The sequence below is a fragment of the Panthera leo genome, chromosome A1, assembly GCF_018350215.1.
Source record: "Panthera leo isolate Ple1 chromosome A1, P.leo_Ple1_pat1.1, whole genome shotgun sequence".
Classification (NCBI taxonomy): domain Eukaryota; kingdom Metazoa; phylum Chordata; class Mammalia; order Carnivora; family Felidae; genus Panthera; species Panthera leo.
In genome coordinates, this window is record NC_056679.1 from 196,515,816 (window position 1) to 196,540,158 (window position 24,343).

At 51.6% G+C, this 24,343-nt stretch overlaps 1 protein-coding gene across 1 annotated transcript in view; it reads right to left on the reverse strand.

Annotated features, from left to right (window-relative positions):
• Nucleotides 1–24,343, reverse strand: part of PPARGC1B (PPARG coactivator 1 beta) — a 105,226-nt gene that overhangs the window by 24,561 nt on the left and 56,322 nt on the right. Inside the window, 1 exon segment of the mRNA XM_042949451.1 lies at nucleotides 2,145–2,318. Within this exon segment, the coding sequence (XP_042805385.1) occupies nucleotides 2,145–2,318 (174 nt within the window).

Genomic DNA, 24,343 nt, shown 5'->3' on the forward strand with positions numbered 1-24,343 from the left:
GCCCAGGAGAGGAAGTAACTCACCGAGGGGGCGACATGAGAGCTGGCATTGAAGGAATTACTCATCTGATCGGCATTTATTAAGCCCTGAGAAAGTGCCAGGCTCTGTGCAGCGTGCTAGAAATGCACGGTGCCATCATGGCCCCCACGGTCATGGGATTTATGACGTGTGTGTGGCAGGGGGGTCAGGTGCTGATCACAGAATCACACCCATAGGGACGCATCGGTGGGCAGTGGGTGGAACTGGCCTGGGACTGGGAGAGCGGGCGGGGTGTGCAGACCATGACAGGGAGAGGGGCTGGGTGGGCAGAATTTGGCCAGAGCCCTATCTGTCTGTGAGGGTTTTCTGGCTTCCGTGCTGGGCTAGGAGCCCTGGGGCCACATCAGGCTCACTTGCATCCAAGACCATTTCATGCACACAGAGAGGCTTTTCCTGACCAGCCAGTCTTCAGATCCTTTTCTCACACCTGGCTCATTCCTTTCATGCCCATGTCACAATGACCACAGTTTCTGTGTTAACTGATCTGGGGTCAGTTTTCTCTCTACACTGTACACAGCACAGTGCCTGATGCACAGAAGGAGTTTCCATTTCTAGAAAGAAAGCTACAACACATCGGAAGTCTATGAGATGGTGCTCGTGACATGCCAGCATGGCATTTGACACCCAGCACATTATTGTTGTTATTATTATTATATTGCCAGACAGGCATGGGGAGCTAGAGCCTCTCCCCCAAGTCTTTATAGGGGAGCATATTTCAAGGAAAGAATAATAAATCTGGATGTCCCCATCACTCCAACGTGGTCAATTTTATTAATTATGTATGTACGTATGTATTTTGAGAGAAAGAGAGAGAGAGAGAGAGAGAGAGAGAGCACGAACAGGGGAGGCATGGAGAAAGAGGAAGACAGAGAATCCCAAGCAGGTTCCACACTGTCAGTGCAGAGCCCGATGCGGGGCTCAAACTCTTGAACCGCGAGATCATGCCCTGAGCCAAAACCAAGAGTCGATAATTAACCGACTGAGCCACCCAGGCGCCCCAACAACACAGTCAATCTTATTTCACATATTACCCTCCAGGCCACACACCCACACACGCAAATGCATGCAGAACTCGTTTTATTTTGATGCAAATCCCAGACATCATTATTATTCCATATGAGAGGACTTCTTAAAGGAAATGTCACCCATCATGTGGCCCCGAGACTGGACACAGAGCACACAAGGAGAGAGGCATTGAAATGCACAGCAATTCTCAGCACTGCCTCTTTTTTTTTTTTTTTTAACTTTTTAAATTTATTTTTGAGAGACAGAGAGAGAGAGATAGAGCATGAATAGGGAAGGGACACAGAGAGAGACAGACAGACACACAGAACTTGAAGCAGGCTCTAGGCTCTGAGCTGTCAGCACAGAGCCCAAGGCGGGGCTTGAACCATGAACTGTGAGATCATGACCGGAGCTGAAGTCGGATGGATGCTCAATAGACTGAGCCACCCAGGCGCCCTGCCTCTTTTTTTTAAAGAAGTCTCTAGGCTCCAATTGGAAAATGAAGATAACTGTACCTGGTCTAAGAGTTGTTAGGAGAATTAAATGAGTTAACACACAACAGGGGCAGTCCTGCCTCAGAGCAGTTGTTCAATACATGTGAGTCACCTCCATTATGGCATCTCCGTGGTTATCAAGCCCTGGCTCAGGAGGCAGGCAGACTGGGTTTACATGTAGCTTAGCTTCTGACTAGGTAAATCGCCCTAGGCATGTGACTTAACTTCCCCAAGCCTCAGTTTCCTCATCTATAAAATGGGTTCAGAATCACACCTGCCTCACAGGGTAGGGATGAGAATTCAGTGAGATACTACAGGAAAGGGAGGTCTTGAAACCACCCAGGCCCACAGAGCGGCTCATTTCTGACTGGGTGGCACAGCAAGAGCGGCTCTTCCCAGCCCTCACCGTCCAGAGGCGATAACAGGCTCGGCAAGGGGATGAGAACTGCCCAAGATCAAGGGCAGATCCAGGACGAGAGGCAGGGTCCCAAGAGCTTTGGTGGGAGATGAGACTTCTTTGCACGAGCAAGTGCAAAAGAAGGTGGTGCAGGGCAGAGCCAGGCCTTCAGGAGTAGAGGGAGTCACCGCGACGCTCGGAGAACGTACCTGGAAAAGCTCTGAGTCGTCGGGGCTGTACTGGCTGGGTTCAGTCTCGGAGCTCTCCGGGCACCACTGCAGCTCTCCGAAGCAGGTGGCTGAGTCAAAGTCGCTGGCGTCCAGCTGGGAGAGGTCAAGCTCGGGAAAGTCAGCGCAGAGTTGCTCCTCCCCGGACCCCCCACCCTGAGGAGACAGGAAGGAAGGAAGCGAGTCAGAGCTGGATCCAAGCACAGACCCTCTTGCTCATGGTGCTGCCAGCCTGGGCCTCGGGCAGCCCTTGGCCAAGGCCTGATTTTGCCATGAGACCAAGAAATGTGAAGGTAGGCCCCGACACTCCTGCAGCTGTTGAAAGTACCAGGAACCAAGCCAGGCCCTGGCAATACAAATCCTGCCCGCTGCTCTCTCCCCTCCTCCTTTGCACTCCTACACATCCCTCAACGCCTCTTTCCCATAGCACCTCCTTCCTCTTACCAAAACCGTTGTGTGCAAAACTTCATTAGAAGCTGCAAACAGAGACTCATTTGCATTACTGTCCCCAGCTGAAAGGGGTTTCTGGGATGCGATATTAATAATGAAACAAAAAACAGCAGTAATAATGGCTGGCATTATTGAGTGATTACAATATTCTGGAGAAATACTCAGCCACAGTCTCAGGGATTTTACAGGTGGATGTGTGTCATGTCTAAGATGTGGAAGACTGCTCATCCGTGCACAACAGGGAAACAAAACTACCATCACCTGTAGCATGGAACTGTTGAAAAGAACGAGGCAGACCTACGCGCTCTCCAAGACACGTTAAATAGAAATGAAAACTAAATCATAGAAACTAAAAATCTAAAACTAAAACTAAATCATGAAAACTAAATCATAGAGTATAGCGGGTCGAATATTAGCCCATAAAGAGAAAAATCGAACGACGCAATTCTTTCCGTACAATAGTGCATATGCAAATATACCGGAAAAGGTCTCCAAGGCTAAAAGCCACCTGACAGTGGTGGGTGGGGTAGAACGGAGGCAGGGAGGACTGTGGCGACAGCACTGACTGAACCAGCGTTTCTCAACGTGTGGTCCCAGGACCGGCAGTGTCGACACCACCTGGGACCATGTTAGAAATAATGCAGATTCTCAGGCCTAACCCCAGACTCACTGAATCAGAAGGTGAGGGCTTTCTCACCTGGCTCCCACATTTAACAACTACCAGTTATAGGACAGAGAGACGGCCCAAGCTGGGAGGTGGACAGAAAGAGCACAGCACAGGCCTTGGGGTCCGGCAGACCCGAGTCATAATCCCCACTCACCAGCTGTGAAACCTGGGGCAAGTTCTCTTTTTCCCTCTGAAACTCAACTGCCTTACCTATAGAATGGGACACCTCCTGCCTCATACAGTTAAGGTGAAGTAAGGTGATATTATGGCCTGGCTCAGGAGGGGCTCAATAAATGGTAGCTAACAGTAATAATAGCAAGTAAGAATAATAATATGGGGCGCCTGGGTGGCTCAGTCGGTTAAGCGTTCGACTTCGGCTCAGGTCATGATCTCGCGGTTCGTGAGTTCACGCCCCGCATCGGGCTCTGTGCTGACAGCTCAGAGCCTGGAGCCTGCTTCAGATTCTGTGTCTCCCTCTCTCTGGCCCTTCCCCTCTCGAGCTCTGTCTCTCTCTCTCTCTCTCAAAAATAAATAAACACTAAAAAAATAATAAATAGAAAGGAAGGAAGGAAGGAAGGGAGGGAGGGAGGAAGGAACAGGGGCGCTGAGTGGCTTAGTCAGTTAAGTGTCTGACTTCGGCTCAGGTCATGATCTCGTGGCTCGTGGGTTCGAACCCCGCATCGGGCTCTGTGCTGACAGCTCGGAGCCTGCAACCTGCTTCGGATTCTGTGTCTCCCTCTCTCTCTGCCCCTCCCCACTCTCGCTCTTTCTCTCAAAAATGAATAAACATTTAAAAAATCTTTTTAATTTAAAAAAAAGAAAAAGAAATAATAATAATAATAATAATGACAACAGTGTCTCATGGTGGGCAGAGAGGGTGGAGCTGCCTTAGAGAACAAAAAAACGCCTATGTGACACTTAAAAGAAATAGGTTTTGCACAGGCCTTTTCCTTAATTGTTCCCACTTACTAAGCCTCATAAATTATGAACAAATGTATATTATTAGCTCAACTTGACACAGGAAAAAGGCTTTTATCCGAATTTGGGTCAAATGTCTTAATTGGCGTTTTGCAAGAAGCCTGTATCCACAGGCAGCACCAGGGCCAGGTTCTCTCAAGTGGCTGGTCCCCTGCTCAGACTAGGGACCATGGTGCCCTGCGAGCCTCTGTCTCCAGGGACATTCCCCCCCCCCCCCCCCCCCCCCCGCCCGGATCATTCCAGGCCCCGCCCAACACCCTACTACTTCTGGTCATCACGCTCAGCTGCCCTGGCCGCAGGGAACACTCAGGCGGACTCTCAGCCTCCTCTGGCAGCTTCCTTCTCCTCTGTGTCCCGTCAGACTGTGCGGATGCAGCAGCCTTGCCTGTTCTAGATAGATGATCCGTTTGTTTCCAGTCCCTGGCTACCGCGAACACGGTTCTGCAATATGTGTGCACAAGCCTTTGCGCGGACGTACATTTTTAGTTCCCCTGGGCAAACATTTCGGAGTGGAATTGCTGGGTCATAAATGGATGTGACTTGATAAAACGACAAAATTGTTCTCCCAAATTGCCGTGCCACAGTACATGCTTATCAGCTGTGCTGAAAGCGCCGACTGTTCCACACCCTCCCCGGCACTGGGTGTTGTCACAGTCATTTTAATTTTAGCCACGCTAGTGAGTGCGTTCCCACATTTATTAAATGCTACTATGAGCCAGGCGCCGGGACGTGGAGGCCTCAGTTGATTCCTTCACAAGTTGACATCTTCGCGGGGAAGAAAACACATGCATATTTGATTATAGGTTGGGTTAGTGCCACGAAGGAAACAGGCCAGGTGCGCTGACGGAGGATAAGGGAGGGAGGTGAAGTCTCTGTTAGTGGGGGGGTCAGGAAAGGCTTCCTGGGAGAGCCGACATCCGAGTTGAGACTTGGAGAAGTCAGGCGGTGGAAGACGTGGGGAAGAACGTTCCAGGCGGAGGGGCAGCAAGGCAAAGACCCAAGTGCGGGCCAGGCCTAGAGCACCAGGCACCGACCAAAGGTTGGTGAGGCGGCAGCTTGGGGAGTGACGGGGGGGATGGGGGAAGATGCCTTCAGAGAAGCAGGTGGAGGCCGGATCAGGTGGGGATTGGAAGGGATTTGGGTTTTACTCCAAGCGTGATGGGGGTGGGGCCAGCAGGGAAGCAGGCGGATGTGGCATCCAGGACAGGGGCAGGTGGCGGGGCTGGGAGGTACCACTCAGGCAGGCAGGGCGGGCACACCGAGGGCCTGTGGAATGGGAGGGAGGGCCAAAGCAGAGACACGTGAGTGCTGAACGTGCTGAACGGCTAGTGTCTCACTGCCCCTGGGGTCTCATTGGCCAGCAAAGCCCTCAGTGATGAGCTCCCTTGGGGAGTTCTCTCTATGTCCCGAATCCCTCTCATCCCTGTAACTCAGAGAAGCCACATCTGTAGGACTTGCTTCTTGAGGCCTAGAAACCCAGACTGGCGAGGAACCAGCCGCCCTGAGAGGCTGTCCAGGACAGTCACCGTGGACAATCTGGGAGTCAGAGGCCCCTTCAAGAACCAGACGAAAGCTATGGACAGCTTTTAGGTTACCCATTAAATATGTCTGAGCAACGCGTGTGCGTGCAAGAAATTCATACTTCTAGGCCTTCACGAACGCAGCGTAAGGACTCCTGGCCGGCTGGCCTCCCTCCTTCACTTTGCAGATATGGAAACTGAGGCCCAAAGAGGATAGTAGATTTCCTCAGGGTCATCCAGGGAGTGTCCTTCCCATCAAAACCATGCCACCTCCTTTACAAAACACCCATAAAATGGCAGCGACTGCTGCACTTATCGATTAGCTACAGCAGCTCGGCATACCCTAAGTATACCCAGGACATAAAAATAAAGAAACCTCAGCTTCGCGGCCTTGGCAATTAGGGCGGAGGCCACTCTCTAGCTAAAAACCATTAAGCTCTGCGTTAATAGTGATTTCTCTGGCCCTCTCCGTATTTGGAGAGGCTTGGAAGGGGTGCCTTGGGTGACCCAGTTCTCTTGGAAAGGTCTGACTTGAGGCCTCCTTGTTCCTTACCAGCCATCTTCTGCGGGCCCCACTAGCAGAGCTGGGAGGTCACAGCACAGGACTGACTACAGCCACTGCTATTACTGAGCGCTTACCAAACGCCGAGGGCTGCACTAAGTACCTTATGCACATCCTCTCATCAGATTCCTAAAATAACCCTCCAGGGCAGATGTCATTGTCCCGTTACTAATCAGGAAACTCAGAGAGGGAGTCACTCTCATAGTTGCCCAGGGCTGCTGTAACCAAGCGCCACAGGCTGGGTGGCTTCATTTTTTTTTTTTTTAAGTTTATTTATTCCTTTTTGAGAGAGCCAGAGCAAGCAGGGGAGGGGCAGAGACAGGGGGGTGGGGGAGAAAGAGAGAATCCCAAGCAGGCTCAGTGCCGTCAGCACAGAGTCCAATCTCACAAACCATGACCCAAGCAGAAACCAAGAGTGGGACGCTTAACTGACTGAGCCACCCAGGTGTCCTTGGCTGGGTGGCTTAACCAACAGAAATGTTTTCTCTTTCAGCTCTGGAGGCTGGAAGGCTGAGCTCAAGGTGTTGGCAGGGGCGGCCCCTTCTGAGGCCACTCTTGTTGGCTTGTGAATGACCTTCTCCCCGTATGTCTTCCAACCGCTCCCTCCCTCTGTGGGTGCCTGTCTCTGTGTCCACATTTCCCCTTTTGATAAGGACACCAGCCATGTTGGATTAGGGTCCATGCTAATGACCTCACTTGAACTAGATGACCTCTGTAAAGACCCTATCTCCAAATCAGGTCACATTCTTGAGGCACTAGAGGGTTAGGATTCAAACATCATCTTTTGGAAGACACAACTCAACCCACAGTACCCAGGGTCCCAGAAAGGTGAGGCTGAGATTCCAAGCCAAGTCTCTTTGTTCCCTGCAAAGCCTGTGTTTTTTTTACTTCTGAAAGTGAGAAGGAACATTCAAGACCATTTATTCCCATTTACAGATAGGAAGGTGGAGCTTCAGACAAGATCTGAGAAAGATCCAAGTCATGTGGCAGGTTCACGGCTGCACAGGAACAGGGGTGGGGCCACACACAGGACATCTCGCGCATATGGCCCCCTCTGGTCTCCACTATTGGTCCGTTCACACCCCTGCCGCGGGGCGGGATGCCCCTCTGGTCGCTGAGCCCTCTGTACCCATTCCCTCAGCAGCATCACACCCCTGATCTGAAAAGGCCGTGGCTGCCCTAAGCCAGGGAGATAAATGGCCCTAGCAGTGGATTAATGGTGTTTTGTACAGATTCACATAAGTGGCTTCATTGGAAGCCTGTGTATCTTGTTGGAAATCGATTCCCTGCTTAAGAAAGAATGCATCTTCAGGAAAAATTGGTGACTCCACTTTCCTGACTACAATCAGCAAATCGTCAAGCTTCGTCCCTGGCCCAGAGCACATTCTCCGAGTTACTGAGCAGAAGGAAGCAGGAAGGGGGAAAGAGGGAGGCAGCAGTGACAGAGCTCGGGTTCTGGGTCTGTCCACATTCACTATGTATCCTTTACCATGTGTGCACTTCGCTATGTCACCTCCCCTCTCAGTTCCCACTGCCCCTCCTATTAAACAGAACATCAAACAGACAGACTTTATGACCCCTCTTGCTCAATCAAGCATTTGATGCAATTCTGTACTAATCTAGTCTCTGAAATCCACATAGGCTTTCAGGAACTATCTAGGTTAAAACTCGGCATTTAACTAATAAATAAACGAATTAATGAATTTACCGAAGGGGACACAAAGGCGGAGCGAGAAATACTGTCTTGAAATGGAAAGAGGCTTAGACAAAGGTCGGGGGCCCTGGCTTTGCTATTAATGCTAATCCTTTGAGGTCAGGACATAACTTTGGCCACTTCAGTTTCTCTTGAAGAAATGGGGATAATAAAAAGCATCCTACCTCACAGGGTTCTTACAAAGATAAAGTAACATAGGTTGGGAGCCTAGCATGCATCAGACACCCCATGAATGGTAGTCAGAGATACAGCACCTACAGTTGACTTTCAAGTGACATTCACAGCTACGCTCTCACTGACACCTTCCCAAATGCAGCAGTGGTCAGTGGTCAGCATCTCCACTTAACTGATGGAAAAATAGGGGCTCTCAGAGGATCAATGCTTGAACTTGTCTTCTTACCCATCCCCTCAGTCCTTAAACCTACTGGTTAAACCGAATGGCTCTTCCAACCCTGGGTTCCTTCCACCTCCACGAGCTCCTGGATCCCAGTGTTCTCATCACTCATGGTTTCTGCCGGAGGAACACCCTTGCTCTGACAGCCAGACTACACTGGCTGTCTCCAGGCCTGTCTGGGATGGTGGGGAGCAGAGCCTCTACCCAGGCCTGACAGACCTGTTGACCACCATCTTGGATGCTCTAAGTACAAGATAGTACTTAGGCCGGCACCCTACTACCAGCTCAGAGCCTCCTCCACTGATGATAAGTTGTCTTTGATGGTCTGAGGCAAGTTTTCTCTTTTATTTTATTTTTTTTTTAATTTTTTTTTTAACATTTATTTATTTTTGAGACAGAGAGAGACAGAGCATGAACGGGGAAGGGGCAGAGAGAGAGGGAGACACAGAATCGGAAGCAGGCTCCAGGCTCTGAGCCATCAGCCCAGAGCCCGACGCGGGGCTCGAACTCACGGACCGCGAGATCGTGACCTGAGCCGAAGTCGGACGCTCAACCGACTGAGCCACCCAGGAGCCCCAAGGTTTCTCTTTTAAATTGCAATCGGGAATGCCCAGCCCAGCCATGAGAGCTGCTATGGTGGCAGGTACCTGGCAGTGAGGTCACCTTTCCTGCCTTCCTAACCATGGTGGACACCACTAACTGAACACAACTATATTTCCTGCTGAGCCCCACGCCTACTCAGAATGGAGCCTTAGTAGCCACTACTCATGAATCAGAACTGGCCTGGTCTAGATCTAGAACTCTGGGCCCACCCTCGCCTTCCACGAAGGAAGTAAGGTTGGTATTCATAAAGTTCCTGCAAAGCCATTTCATCGCACACGTTTTCTTCCCCTCCCACCTCTGATTTGGCTGGCCTCCCACCCACCCCCCCTTCTTAATGGTGGCGGCCTACTGATTTTTCTTGGGGAAGCCGCCCCTCCCTGCCACCCAGACAGTCCAGGTAAGCACGGTCTAGCTAATTAAAATGCTTCGTCCAGTGACCACCACAACTGCTTCAATGGGTTCAGAGGTGGATCAGAGTGAACACCCAAGAATTTGCCGGCTCATTTAGACAGAGGGGCTTAGCTGATTAAATTTAATTCTGGAGCGACTGGCAGCCATCTTTGCCACCACCTGGGAAGAGAGCCTGCCTGAAAAGGAAGCCGGTGTAAGGAATGCAGACCAAGAAGCAGAAGAGAGACAGAGAGTCCTGATAAAATAATTTGAACACTTGGATCCAGCTGTGCCTGAAGCCAGTCTATTCTCTGTACTCTGCAGTTATATGAGTGAGTAAGTTCCTTTTCAGATTACATGCCAGCTGGAGTTTCTGTCACCTATCAATGAAAAAGTTATGACTAATTCATCTCTCTTACATTAAAAAAAAAAAAAAAATCTAATCTTCCCACTGTCTTCCAAATTAGTACAAAACTCCTAAGGAGACTTCTAGGAGAACAGTAAGACGAGTAATTGATCTTAGTCCACACAGAAATCCTTACAGCATCCTCTGAAATAAGACACGGGAGCCACAGACACAAAGCTAAGCTCCACTAAGAGTAAGTTGAAAATGGAAGGGTTCTGGGCCCAGCCTAAAAGGACAAACACCCTGAGAGTAGATAAACCAGGCCATTGAAAGGCTCTCTGACAAAAACACTCAAGGCCTTTTCCACGTGGAAGCATCTGGCCCCAGGCCTGCCAAGCACAACTCAGGGATGTTCAGCCCTTTTCACTGGCACCCAAGTTCTGGCCATACAGCTGCCCGCTTAAGGTTTAATGTAAAGGCGACCCAATGGAAGGTCATCAGGTCTGGTGAGAGTGAGTTCTCCAGCCCAGAGAGCAAAATGGGTTCTAGAATTCCAAACTGGGCTATATGCCAAGCCACACCCAGCTAACCAGGAAGGGTGACCAGATACCAGTGACTGGATGGAGCTCTTCTCACCAGCCAGCCAGGTTCATTAACACTGTCAATCTCCTCCCGTAACATCAGTGTTCACTGATGCCCACGGTGCCCCAGAGCCGCGGGGAGGACCCCCTAGGGCATCCACACTTCAACTCCCGCTGGCTGGGTTGCCTGTGTACCTGCGGTCAGCTCTGCTTCTTCTCAAACCTGTTTGTTACTAGAAATTCTTGATCCAACTGAATGAATCCCCAATCTGGAAACAGGAGCCCTGGTACAGTGGGTGTGGCCTATACAGGAGATGAGCTGGGAGAGCCCTAAGTGGGTTCAGCTGGTACCCAAACAGCTCTATAGCAAAAGACTGGAAATAATGTACATGTCATGTGGCTTCATTATTACGTTTTATGATTTTGTGCTCTTACTGACTGACTTTTTCCTAAGAATTCCCCTCTCCAGACCCCACCCCACCCCGCTACTATTCCCACTCTCATCAGATAAGATGCCTATTGTACATGGATTGCAGCCTGCCCAGCACTGGAAATAAATACCTACGATGGACTACAAACAGCACAGAAACCAGGGGCTTGGGTGCTGGAAGATTCTGTAGAGAGACTTCTTTTGCAGATAAGGAAACTGAAGCAGTAAGTCTCCTGGGGTGGGTGTTATCTTACTCAGTCATCTCCTTCCCCCTCCCCGTTGCCTTCAAGCGGCCCCTTATCAAACAGAGATCTGCAAAGTCTCTTGGAGCTATGCCCAGGTGAAGCTACCTGGGGCGGAGTGGCTCCTGAATGCCCTGGCAGGTGGCTGTGCAGAGCCCAGATGCCCCTCCCTTGGCAGCAAGGCTGTAGAAGGTGCCATCAGCTGTGTCCCAGCCCCATCGCACCCCTACTGGCACATCAGGCCTGCCTTTCAGAAGGCCCAGGCTGCCCCAGGCCAGGAGAGTGGTGGACGTTGCGTGATTTATTTTAAAACAGTAAAAGGTTGGACTATATTCTGCCACTTGAGCGAGTGAGGGAGCGAGTGAAGGTGTTTTGGGGACAGTGCGATCTGCACATTGCGTCTGCCTGCAATTGCAGTCAATTTCACGCACTTGAGTTCAAGGGCTCTTGAATTCAAAGGAGAGTGGCAGGAAAAGTGCTTGGCAAACTGCAAAGCATGTGCAGGTATCTGTTGATTTGTTGAGGCAGAGCTGGCCCCGGCTCGTCACTTACCAGTTGCAGGGCGTCACCCAGCCTCTTGGCATCTCCTGAGACCAGACTCCCCTGTGGAACTGTTGTGTGGCTTTGAGTTTCCAGCCTGGGGCCTCTCTGTGCTGGCACTCCCTTCGCCCGGACCGCCTCCTCTCTCTTGCATCTTCGAATGGTTGGTTGCTTCTTACGATCCCCGCAGCAGATTAAATGTCCCTCCCAGATGGGCCTTCCTGAGCACTGTATCCTACAGACAGCCCCGTCTCCCTCTTACGGTAACACCACTCTGCGGCAATGCCCTCAATTAGCACTCTATTCCTTGATATTTCCATTCCCCCCACCACCCCCGGTATTTTTAAAACTTGTGGTAAAATATACATAACATAAAATTTGCCATTTTGGCCACATTGAAGCAGACAGTTCAGAGGCATGAAGAAGATTCACCCTGTTGTGCAGCCACCGGCCACCAGCCCCTCCAGAGCCCGACCCCGTTTTTCCCGTATCCACCTACACGTTGGCGCCTCCCCCAACTGTCTCCCTGGTGCCGAGCGCAATACTCGGCACATAGTAGGTGCTCAATAAACAAAACGAGCTAAAGGTGGACGTGCCTTGTAAACTGTGCATGACAGTATGAAGAAAGCAGCATGAACATGTTTTTCCATACAGCCCCGAGACGAGGCCAAAATGCCTGGGAGCCTCAGTTACCAGATAATGATTTCGAGTTTTATCCAACACAGTGGGGGCAAACCCGCCAAGAACTCCTTTTCTTGCCTGGTTCCAGGCCCCTTTGCGAGGTCAAGAATGAAGATATCCGATCACACAAGCCACCTGACACGAGCACTCACCATTTCAACACATCAGCTGTACCCAGAGCAACATTTTATCAGTCGCTGAAGGGCAAGCACAAAAATAGACTGTGGAGAGCAAATGCCACCCTCGGCGGCGGTTGAAAGGCTCTGGCATACGGTGACCCGAGGCCTGGGGACCCGGGAGGTAGGTCCTCTGTCACAGTAGCACACAGAAATTGGAAGGTGGAATCAGAGCCAGGGTTAGGATGAGGTGAGGGAGGCACCCAGCCCCCACCCCCCGCTTTGGGCACCAAAAAACTCAGTAATCAAAACAGACTGTCTCTAGTGCAACACTCTGAAAAAAATCAAAATTAATGCAAAAACCCCATGATGAGCAAAATATCAAAATTCTAAATAAAGAGAGGCCAGTGGTACTGGTTTTTCCTTTTGCTTCAGGCATCTATATGGCTCTGTATGGCACTCTTACTGTTCCTGCCTTTATTTAAAGATTTGGTATTTTGTTCTGCATGGATATTTAGGCGTCCAGTTTTATTATTTTTAAACACTGCCTGAAAATATGATTAGCAGGGGTGCCATGGGTGGCTCAGTTGGTTAAGCGTCCAACTCTTAACCTCAGCTCAGGTCTTGACCTTGATCTCAGGGTCACGACTTCAGGTCCCACACTGGGCTCCATGCTGAACCTGAAGCCTACTTTAAAAGAAAAAAAGAGAGAAAGAAAGACAAGGGGGAAAAAAAACCGCAAAACCCTATGAATTGTCTTGATTACTGACTTTTTTGGCATCTCCTTTAATTTTGTACCTGAACCATGTGTCTCCTTTGCCTCCCCTAATGCCAGCCTGGATGAGATGCTGAGTTACTCTATGTGCAGATGGCTCAAATGAGATCAGTCACGTCCAAGATCACGTCACTCCGGGCCTCTGTTTGCACATCTCTACAAAGGGACCCGTAACCCTCTGGTTGCTGTGGAATTATCCCAGACCAGCCCAGTGTGCTATTTTAGACGGAAAAATGCTTGGGAAAACTCTGAGGTGCTGTCTGCATTATGAGGAACTGTTATTAAATTTTTACCAAAGGTAGTGAGTGGTCCGACTGAGTGGGAGGCAGCACTCAGTTCAGCAAAACACTTGCCCTATTTAGAATGAAGGAGGGAAGTTTGCTAAATGAATAGATTTTGCTTAAGAAGAGACAGAAATAAGGGGCGCCTGAGTGGCTCAGTCAGTTAAGCGTCCGACTTCGGCTCAGGTCATGATCTCAAAGTTTGTGGGTTCAAGCCCCACATCCGGCTCTCTGCTGACAGCTTAAAGCCTGGAGCCTGCTTCAGATTCTGTGTCTCCCTCTCTCTCTGCCCCTCCCCTGCTCTCTCTCACTCTCTCTCTCTCTCTCTCAAAAGTAAATAAACATTAAAAAAAAAAAAGAGAGAGAAAGAGATGAGAGCAGGTTCATGGTTCTCCCTGCGACCAAGCCATCCCCTCCCATCTTGATCCCATTCCTGAATGGGAAGAAAGGCAGAGGGTTGCAGCTCGCCCTGGCAAATGTGCCCACCCGATGTGGCTGAAAGGGGTGGCCGCTGACATTCTCATCAAGTCGTGGCAATCCTAAACTGGCTGCCGCTTTCCTTCCTCGGCACATTTTGTGAGGTTTCCTCAAAATCTGAATTTCCTCAGGAGATTGGGGGGGGGGGGGGGCGCGGTGGCTAGCAGGTGCCAGCTGGGAGATGGATGAAAAAGCACCTGGCTTTGGTCATATGACAAAGAAAGTTCTGGAAGTGGATAGCAGTGACGTTTGTGTGACATCGTGAATGTGCCGAATGCCACCGAATTGTACACTTAAAAAATGTTTAATTTTAGGTTATGTATATTTTACCACAATAAAATAAAAACAAACATAAAAAAGTCCCAGAGACCTAAAAAAAAAAAAAAAAAGTAGCCAGCACACTCCGTCTGGAGGTATTCTCTGGGGTCCTACAGTGTCCGTGTTCTTTGGTTCTATTTATGTGTCTCTTCCCCCAGCTGCCAGGAGAGACAGGGAGCTGGGCCAGGGCTCGGCTGAGAAGCCCTTTTGCCTGTTAGCACCGTTATAAATAACCCAGAAGGAGGCAGCAAAGGGGTCCTGGCAGGGGAGTGAAGGTCAGGCAGCCCCTTTGTGGCATTTGAGGAAATGTCACGCTCCACAGGCCAGCAAGGTGCCAGCTCACATCTCCAGCCTGGCGCTGCCCAGCGCTGACTGCGACCTTGCCCTCATGCCAGGGACCCGACGGGGCAGCGCTCCCCCCAGGAAGGGCAGCGCCCAGGGGGCTGCTGGCGGTTCTGAGCAGAGACAGGGCTGCTGGGTGGGTGGAGGGGTGCTGGGTAACTGAGGATCACCCCCCCGCCCCCGGCCTAGCGGGGAGAAGCCGAAGTCAGGTCCCCAGGAACCCAGGCCAGGGCTCGGCCACCGGCACACCATCCCCAGCCCCTCGGCCGACACACACACCGACCCACTGAGGGAGAGACGACTCAGCAACGCTCAACCCACAACTGCCCCTGCTGGGGCTGCTGTGCAGCCTGGGAGCCGGGAGGGGCCTCACAGCCCATCTGGTCCTGTGGTTCCCACGCTGGGCTCCCTGGGGAACCCCCTGCATCATCTCTCCCACAGCCCACCAGGGCCCTGGGCTCTGCAGTGGGAGAGATTATGAGCGGGTTCATTCACTGGTTTCTCCATTTTTATTAACGAAAAACCACGCAGTGGCAACCCATCATACTCCTGTGGAACCTAAGTGAATTCAACATTATGAGCTGGGCCAACACAATTACACGGAAAGCCAAACTTGTGTTTCTTTCTTACATATCAGAAATAGGGTGACATTATATTTTGCACATGAATCCTCGATTTCCCCATACCTTAATCTTCACACACGCTGTTTCATGGGTAATCGAAGGGCTTGAGGAGGGTCGTTTGAATCCTCAGACTAAAAAGCCACTCCCCGGGGAGGCGGTATCCCCCGCTCAGAGCGCCTGAGTGGCACATGAGTCCGGGTACCCCCCACCCTGCAGATGGAAAGGTAACGCTCAGGGAGGTGACATGACTTTGCTAAGCAGGATGTGAATCCAGACCTAGCTCCCAAGTACTTGGCTGCCGCACCCTCACCCCCCTCCTTAGGTGACTACTGCCGTCAATAGCACTACGGGCGGTTGGGGGGCTCATTCCCTCGCTCTGTGCAAGTTTATCTACTAGACTTTAAAATAATGGGGAGGGGAAAATGTTCTCAGAGCCCTGCTAGCACCTTTGAGATTCTTTATGTGTTCAGGAGGCCCAGGTCACAAGCTGCTGGTGTAGACCAACAGACGAGGGAGCCAAGGCTCCCTCCGGGAGGGCACGGGCACTGCCACCATCACCAGGGAGCAGGAGGCAGAGCTGAGACTAGGGTTAGTCACTCACTCTCCTACTTGAAAGCCTTCCCTGACTCCTCCCTGCCCCTGACAAACCCCCAATGTCCTCACGTGGCTATGAGGCCCAGTGTGGCCCGGAATGCCTTCTCCCCCCCCCTCTCGGCTTGGGCTCTCCACCTGGGACACCTCCCTGGGTCCCTGGCCACTCTGCCAGCATTCAGTCTCAGTGAGAGAGGCCCTTCCCAACACGGAACTCACCTGGTCACAGTGAACCATACATACCCCCACCTGCTATCCGCATCACAAAGCCAGGGACTGTCTGTCCCCCCTCCAGAATGCACACCGCACAAGGGCAAGTGGCTGGGCTTTCCTAGAACCGTGGCTGGCACAGAGTCGGTACTCACCAAACCTCTGTGGGATAGGTGGGGTAGCCGGGGATGCGGGTACAGCCCCCACTTCCCAGGACGGTTCTGGCATCTCTGCTTCACATTACTGTGATCCCTGCAAAGTCTCCCTCACGCTCACCTCCCCTCCCCCACCAGCCTTTCCTGGGGTTGGGGAGGGGGTGATTTCCTTCCATATCCGTTTATTCCCTTAAGGAAACTCCTGCCTTTCCTTTTCCAGTGGGTCAGATGATGAGAAACCCAGACCCACGGGCTCCCAGATAAAGCTGGTGGGAAACAGATTCTCTCTGGCCCCAGCAGGCCCTCCCTGGTCATGGGGTCAGTGAGGGCCAGAGGAGAAGGGAGGCCAAGAAGGCCGGCTTAGCAGACCCCCTCTCACTCACGCCTGAGGCCTGGGCTCCTTCCAGCCACGGGTGGACCTGCCTTCCGTAGAAGTGTGTTCCCTGCGAACATCACGTGGATCCGTGTCCAACAAATCCCCCTTCTCATGTGCCCCACGAGGTGGTACTGCCCCAGGCTTCTGGGGCAGGGCAGGGCGTCATTAGTAAGCACTAACAGTGGAGTAACGGACGCCTACACTGTGAAAGGGAAACCATCCGACAGTGCTTGGTTATCACCGAAGCCTGATGGGAACGAGGCAGGAAGTGGGGAGTTCTCAGATACAGAACGGTGAGATTTCTCGGGGAGCGGGGTTCCCACCGTGCCTGCATATAAGTGCCATCTGAACCTGCGAGGTTTCCCTCGCCCCATTAGAATCGGAGGTCTTCGGGCTCATAGGAATCCTTTATGCTGTGACCTAGACGTTCTCCCATTTGATCCTCATAAGACAAAGGTTACGCCATTTTCCCGTCGAGGAAGTTAAAGTTCAGAGAGGGGAAATAACTTGCCTAGAGTCATACAGAGAATTAAAGAGAGGAGCGGGACTAGAAACCCCAAGACCGCGGACTCCTGGTCAAAGCAATAATGGAGAACGCTGACCAGGAGTCCCAACCCTGACTTCTCCGCGCTATTGGCACGGACTCTTGAATGAGTCCCTCCATTTCTCGGAGCCTCAGTTTCCCCATATGCCAACACTGGCCAGCACTGGAGACCACGGTCAGTCAAGTGGGGCTCTGGGACGTGCAGGGTCGGCCCAAGACATCCTGGGCATGGCGGGAAAGCCTCAGATGCCCCGTCAGCAACTAACAAGGGGGAAAGACGGCGCATACAGAGCGGTGAGCACGGAGGCAGAGCTCGTGGCGGTGCGTGTCTGCACCGGCGTCACGGGAGGGCGTGGGGAAGATCTGCAAGCTCCTGGCTGCACCCTTCCAAGTGTGGTCCGCGGGCCAGTAGCATCGGCTTCATCTGGAGCTTATTAAATTCTGCAGACTCTCGTGCTGAATCCCCAGACCTCCTGATTCAGAATCTGCACTTAAACAAGATCCCCAGATGATTCATAAGCACATTAAAGCTTGGGAAGCAAAAATGTTTAAATGAGGAGTCGGGTTGGAGCATGTGATCTCGGGTTCAACACCTAAATCCTTCGAGCCCCAGCATCCCCATCTGTGGCGTACAGATAATGACGTGCTCACAGGACGTCCTCACAGGACGGCTGCGAGGGTTACGTAACGTCACGCATGCCAGCAGCCTTGCCCGGTGCCCGGCAGGTAACAGCTGCCCAAACTGCTAGCTTCTTCCCTTCCTGGAAGGCCTCCCTTTCCATTCCAAGTCCTGCCTGCACATCTGGGAAGCGAAGAAAAGACCCCCATGGGGCAGCAACAGATGGGGACAGGGTGGGAGCAGAGGGAGAGGAGGAGAGAAGAGGAAATAAGAAGCAAACTAAAAACAAGCAGCAGAGACCGTCCGAATCCCCAGGAGGCAGGCGACATGTGAAACCCAGAGATGCAGCCAGCAGCCGTTTCAGCTCACGTCCTGCACCGGGGCTATCAAGGACTGCCAGAAGCCACCAGGCCGGGAGGGAGAGAGGAGAGGAGCAAGAGCCACACACCGTGTCCCCTCGGGCCAACACGTGACAATGCCTTTCCAGGCTGGCTCTGAACCGGTTCTGTGGCCAGGGCAGACATGACACCACCCCAAGGGTCACTGGAGCAACCAGACAGAAGCCAGGGGCTCCGGCTGAGCCCTGAGAAGGGTCAGACTTGACTGGAGGACACGGTTCCAGGGACTGTGCTTGACAGTGGGGGGCTGAGCTATGTGATCTTAGCCGAGTGATTTAACCCCTCTGGGCCTCAGTCAAACAGAGGATAATAATAGCCCTACCGACCACCTTAGGGTTCTTAAGAGGACGGAAGGAGAAGGGCTTTGCGTAGCGTCTGGTGCAGAGTTAAGTGCTCAAAAGACAACGGCCATTAGTGAGACTACACCGAAAGGTCCAGAAGGAACTGCTGGTGCTTCCTCACCACCCCCACCCCCATCACTGAGTTAACCCTTCACTGACCCTGGTGCGCACCGCCATCAACTCACACAGGCTCCTGCTTCCCCTCCAGTCCCCCTCCGAGCTTCTGGACACGAGCCGCCACAGCCATCCCGTCAAGATGCAGATCTGACCCCACCGGGCCCTGTTTAATGCCCAGCCTGCTCCTGCTTGCTCCCAGATGGCGACCAAAATCCTTCCTGAGGCCTGGAAGGTCCCGTGTGATCTGGGTCCCGCCTACCTGCCCCGTATCGTGTCACCGTATTAACCCACCCCTACCTCCACTTTTGGCCCCATTGGCCTCCTTTTCACCTCTGGCGCTTGCCAGGGTCTCTCCCTGCACAGGGTCTATGCACGGGCTGTTCTCTCTGCCTGGAACATCATCCCCACGCTTAGCCCTGCTCTGCCTGCGTATCTCTCCCCGCTAGCCTACTTCCCAGGGGAAGCTCTCCTTGAGCCCCACGGAGCACGTGAGGAGCCCCACCGCACCCTCTCGCAGCCTTCTAGAGGTCCTGAGCCTTCCAGGGCTCATCACAGTTACTAACTAAACACTTTTTTGAATGGGCATTTTATTAACACTCACTGCTATATCCCCGGCCCCAGGCACATAGTAAGTGCTTAATAAACACCGGGGTCGCGAATGAATAACCCCATTCTCGAGCAACCACCTCACCCACCCCCTCATGCCCCAGGCCTTCGCTTTCCACACACATGGAACAAGCCCCAGTGCTGCCTGATCCTCAACCTACATCCATGACCCGCTGGCCCGGCGCCAGAGATCCAAACGTTTCTAGATCTGATTTTCTTGAAAGCAGCTTTGGGACGTGGCCAGGGGAGGCGTGCACCGCCAGCCTCGGCAGTAAACGCTGATGAAGCTGTCTGGACCAGCTGAGCTGAGATCAGGAAATGCCAAGATTTAAAAGCATCCGGAACCCATTTATTTATTGTTGTTCTTGCACTTCCAGGCTATTTTAAGCTTCAGATCGATCTGCTGGCCCTCCTCTCTCCAAACGCCGCTTCAGAAACACCCAACATGCACCTGGCCCTACCTGGCAAGGCTCGGCTGCCCCTGCCCCATATGATACACCACGGCAACAGCCACAAAAACGGGTGGCTGTTCTTGTTTACCAGGTGCCTCTGGGACCGGTAAGTGCTTTCACCGAAAGTCCCCAACACTCCCAAAAAGGAAGGATTACTAGCTCCATTTGAAAGACAGAGAAATTGAAACTCAGAGAGGTGAAGAAACCTGCCTGGGGTCACACAGCTATAAAGTGCTAGAACTGGGATTCAACCCCAGATCTGCTGAATCCAAAAGTCAGGCTCAGCTCCTAGCCACTTGGCTATACTGCCCACCTCATGCCCCCACCAAAGCTCGTCGTACACACTGGGAGTTTTCTCATCCAGCCACCTGCAAGGACCGTACCACCAGTCGAAGCCCCCTGCCCCCACGGGCACTGCCACGAAGGTAGCCACGGTGGGTTGCTAAGTGAAAGGGGGAAGTTGACATTCTATGATCCTGTCTGTGCTTTTAATAAAAGATGCAGCATGGATGGAAAGTAGACACACAGGTCACATATTCAGAGATCCTCACTAGGAGGACAGAAGAAAATATTTAAGAGTTTGGAAACAGGAACAAGGAGTTGGTTGGGGATGGGGGAGGTCACAGAATATTTACTTTCTATTTAGGTCCTTCCTTACTCTTCGAGGATTTTATTTCTATTCGGTCACATACACGCCTCAACCCCTCCTCCAAAGTCCAATTCATATGCCACCCTGGCTGTGGAGCCTGCCCTGACTGTCCCCACTTGTCCCTCCTCTCAATCTCCACCATCTGCTGCCTCTATCTCTCAGGCACATAGGCCACTGAGCCTGTGTCCTCCAGTGCATACAGATATGAGAGCTCCCAGGCAGGCAGGAGCCCCAGGGCCTGGGTCAGGGTCTCCCCACACTGAGGCCAAGCCTCGGCTAAGGTAGGGGCATGGAGAGCCTCGATGAATGAGTAACTGTTTCATTTTCTATCTATCTTGGTCCATGGCCTCCTGAAGCCAAGGAAGTTGGAAACTCTAAAATGGAGCTTGGAGGCAGGCAGGGAAGGAGGAAAGCAGAGAATCGGGAGGGTAAATTCAGCTCCTGGAATCCTGCCCAGTGCTCATCCCTGGGAAATGACTCAAGCACTGCTTATGCCAGCAGACGGTCCATTTGGGCCCTGAGGTCACCAAATCTCGTCATGGTCCTGCTTATTAAATATAGAGGAGCATGAAATAAAGCCACCACGACTGGTGTCGGGGCTCTGAGGAAGGGACAGAGAGACAAAGACGGGAGGCAAGGAGTCTGTCCCCTGTCAACCAGTCCTGACTGCTCACCCAGGAAGCTCTGGGCTGTAAATGAGACTGGACCCAGATCGGACTTGGCTCCTGGCCTTGGTGGGAGCTCAGGGACGGTCCCATCTCACCTTACAGGCAGCGAGGGGGTCCCTGCCTTCCTCAGTACCCAGCCCCTGCTTGAGGACCTCTGCAAAGGTCACACTTGATAGACATGTCATTGGTACTGTCCAACCACCAAGTAAAGAGAGGTAGATACACTGGCCACCCCATTTTACAGATGAGGAAACTAAGTCCTAGGGATGGTAAGTAATATGTTGGAGATCATGCAGCAAAGTTAGTGATATTGGAACTGGACCAAGGCTGCAGCACGGGGAAGAGCCAGAACTAGAACTCCACTGGCTGGAGCTCTGTGACTACAGGAAGCCACCCATTGGCCCAAGGCCTCAGTTTTCTCATTTGTTTAGTGAGCTGCCTGCTCACAGGGCAGCATGAGAATCTACTGAGCTGGGGCCATGCTTCTCTGTCTCTGATCACATACCTACGGGGGCCACAGTGGTCGGCAGAGAAATACAAACACACAAGCCCTCTCCCCACTCCCCAATATCTGGCACAATGGAAAATTAAATCATTTCACTTGGTAAGAAAAACTTTCTTCTATTATAAAAAACAAGGGTACGCTGGGACTGTAACGCAAAAGCCATATTAATCTTTCCAGATAAAATATGAATGGTTTTTGTGCCGCAGATTCTGTTTAAATCAGTCATAGGTCCAACTGACGGGGCCACTTTGGAAGTAGCAATGGAAACTGTTAACAACACTGACTTTGGAATCAGAAAGATCTGCATTAATTTGAGCTCACTCACTCAACCAGCTGTGTGACCCTGGCCTAGATACTCACCCTCCCTGAGACTTAGCTTCTTTATCTATAAAACGAAAACGATAAGATCATGCTTTTAAAGCAGAAATCAATCTCTTTTGAGTGACTGGGTCCCACTGGTGAAGCTTACAAGCTTCTCAGAATGTTTACAAAATGTTTACAAATAAAATTAAGTAAAATGTTTCAAAGCGCATAAAATAAAACAGCATTATAAAGGAAACCAATGATATCAAAATACACTTACAAAATATTAGGAAGAATAAATTTGTGTTACAGTAACATCACATGCTTCCTCACTGCAATGTTAAAAAATAAGATCTCGGCGCAAGTATAATAATTACCCATAATTTCAAAGGAGCGATGAACATAAATATTCCCAGATAACTGAAATAACTGTAATGTGATATGAAAACAGCTGTGATTCCATTGGTGACAAAGTCACAGCCACCACTAATATTTTCACGGTTTGTCATCTATGTTCATAATGAATGGAAATTCTAAATTTCACTCAGAGGTTAGCAAAACATTCACTTAGAGCTTAGAGATCATTTTTGTTCTCTATCCAAGTTCACAGAGCCCCTAAATTCTAACCCCTGGGGCTGGAGAACGTGAAGGTTAAGAAGCTCAGTCATAAAACATTTCACACAGTGCCTGGCTGGTACAAGCCGTCCCAGGTTCTGTCCCCACACAGAACAGGGCCCACCTGCGTGCCGTGGGGAGTCCTCGGGGAGTGGCTGGAACAGCCCTGAGCCCATGAGGGGCCCCGGGCGGGATGTGGGTCACGCAGGGCTGTTGAGTGAGTAAGGGAGGTCCTTAAAGCTAAATCCACAAGCTTAGGGCTGGAAGAGGGTTAAGCCCCAGTTACACACGCACTGGGGCTGTCTCAGCTCAAAACATGCCATGTCCTTCCTTCCCTGCATTAGCTGTGTCCTCGGCTACTCCGGCAAAGGAGCCCTTTCAAATCTTGTAGCCTTGACAGCTCCACTGGGTTGGTTTATTGGCACCTCAACCTTATGTTCAAATGGAGCTCTAGTTCCACTCGAGCCAGTTTCTCCTTCGAGTCCTCCTCCTGCCAGTGAGAGGCAAAACCCTCACCCAGCGGCTCAGAAGCGACGCTCGGAACACCTCTCTTTCCCTCCCTCTCAGTCCATCAGCTGGTCCTGTCCACTCTCTCTCCATCTCCGCTCTCACCCTACTAGCCCATGCTGCCATCGTCCCTTGCCTGGATCCCTACAAGGCTGCCTAGCACGTCTCCCGGTTCCATACTTGCCCATCCCACTCCACGTTGGTCTCTCCCACCGTAGCCAAAAATCATCTTTAAAAAATGTACATCGGATCATGCTGCCCCACTCCCTCCCTACTCAAAACTCTCCAAAGACTCTCCTCTTGTACTTAGGATGAAGTCCAAACATCCATGGCTGATAAGGTCCTCACCTACCTTGCCAGCATCCTCTCTGGCCACCTTCTGACTCAATCGCCATGCCCCCCACATCTTGGCATTCTTTTATATATTAGAACTCAAAAGTTCGTCACTGCCCCAGGGCCTTTGCACAAGCCATTTTTGCATGGCTGGCTCCTTCTTGACACTTTGACCAAATGTCACCTCTTCAAAGAGGCCTTCGCTGACCATTCACTCTAAAGTGGCTACCCTTCCCCACTTCAGCACCCTGTCCGTTACGTGGCTCTGTCTTATCTTCCTCATGATCCACCTCACTGTCTGAAAAGATCTTGTCCGTTCTGGCCGTGTGTTTGTTATCTGTCCACCCTCACTAGAATGGAAGCTCCTGACTGCTGGAAACTAGTCCGGCTTGTTTCCCACTAGATCTTGGTGCATAGTAGGCACTCTTTAGATTTTACTGAGTGAGCTTCTTTTGCATAGAAAATGGGCTGAGCTCATACACTTTCTGCCATTTAATCCTCACAGCTGCTATTATTTCTATTTTACAGGAGGAAGCTGAGGAGGCCCAGTGAGGTTCCCTAGCTGGCTGAGGGCCACGGACTCCAAAGCCAGGTTCTTAATCATTGTATTCTACTGCTCCAAAAAAAATTACTCCCTCCCTCTCCCCCATCCCCTCCAAATATCTCCAAACAGAAGACAAGAGAACGAGGATTCTGCAGAAAAATGCAGAGGGGTGGGGCTGAAGGGATGCTATCCCAGGCCTCACGATGCCGATGGCGATGGCGTAACCTCGTCCTGCTCAGAAGCCATGCCGGGCCTGGGGCCGCTCCGCCCAGGGGAGCTGGCTGGCAGGGACGTGGCTCCCACACGCACATATGCCTGGAACACCCTGGAAACTCCCCACAGCTCCTTTCTCCTCAACTCCCTTTTCCGGGCCTCTAAGCTCTCGGTCAGGTTTCCAGGGCTGTGAAGTGTCCTCTGCTTGGAAATTCCCCAGTCAACAGTGGGAGAGTGGGACACGTGCCTGAGAGGCTGGAAATCTGGAATTAGAACCACACAGAACCCCACGTAGGAAAAGGCCTTGACGGCCATTTAGTCCCATCCCCTCCTATGCTTTAACCAAACACTAGCTACAGGTACTTCGTGGGGGAGGTTCCCTTTTTATCCCCATTTTACAGATGA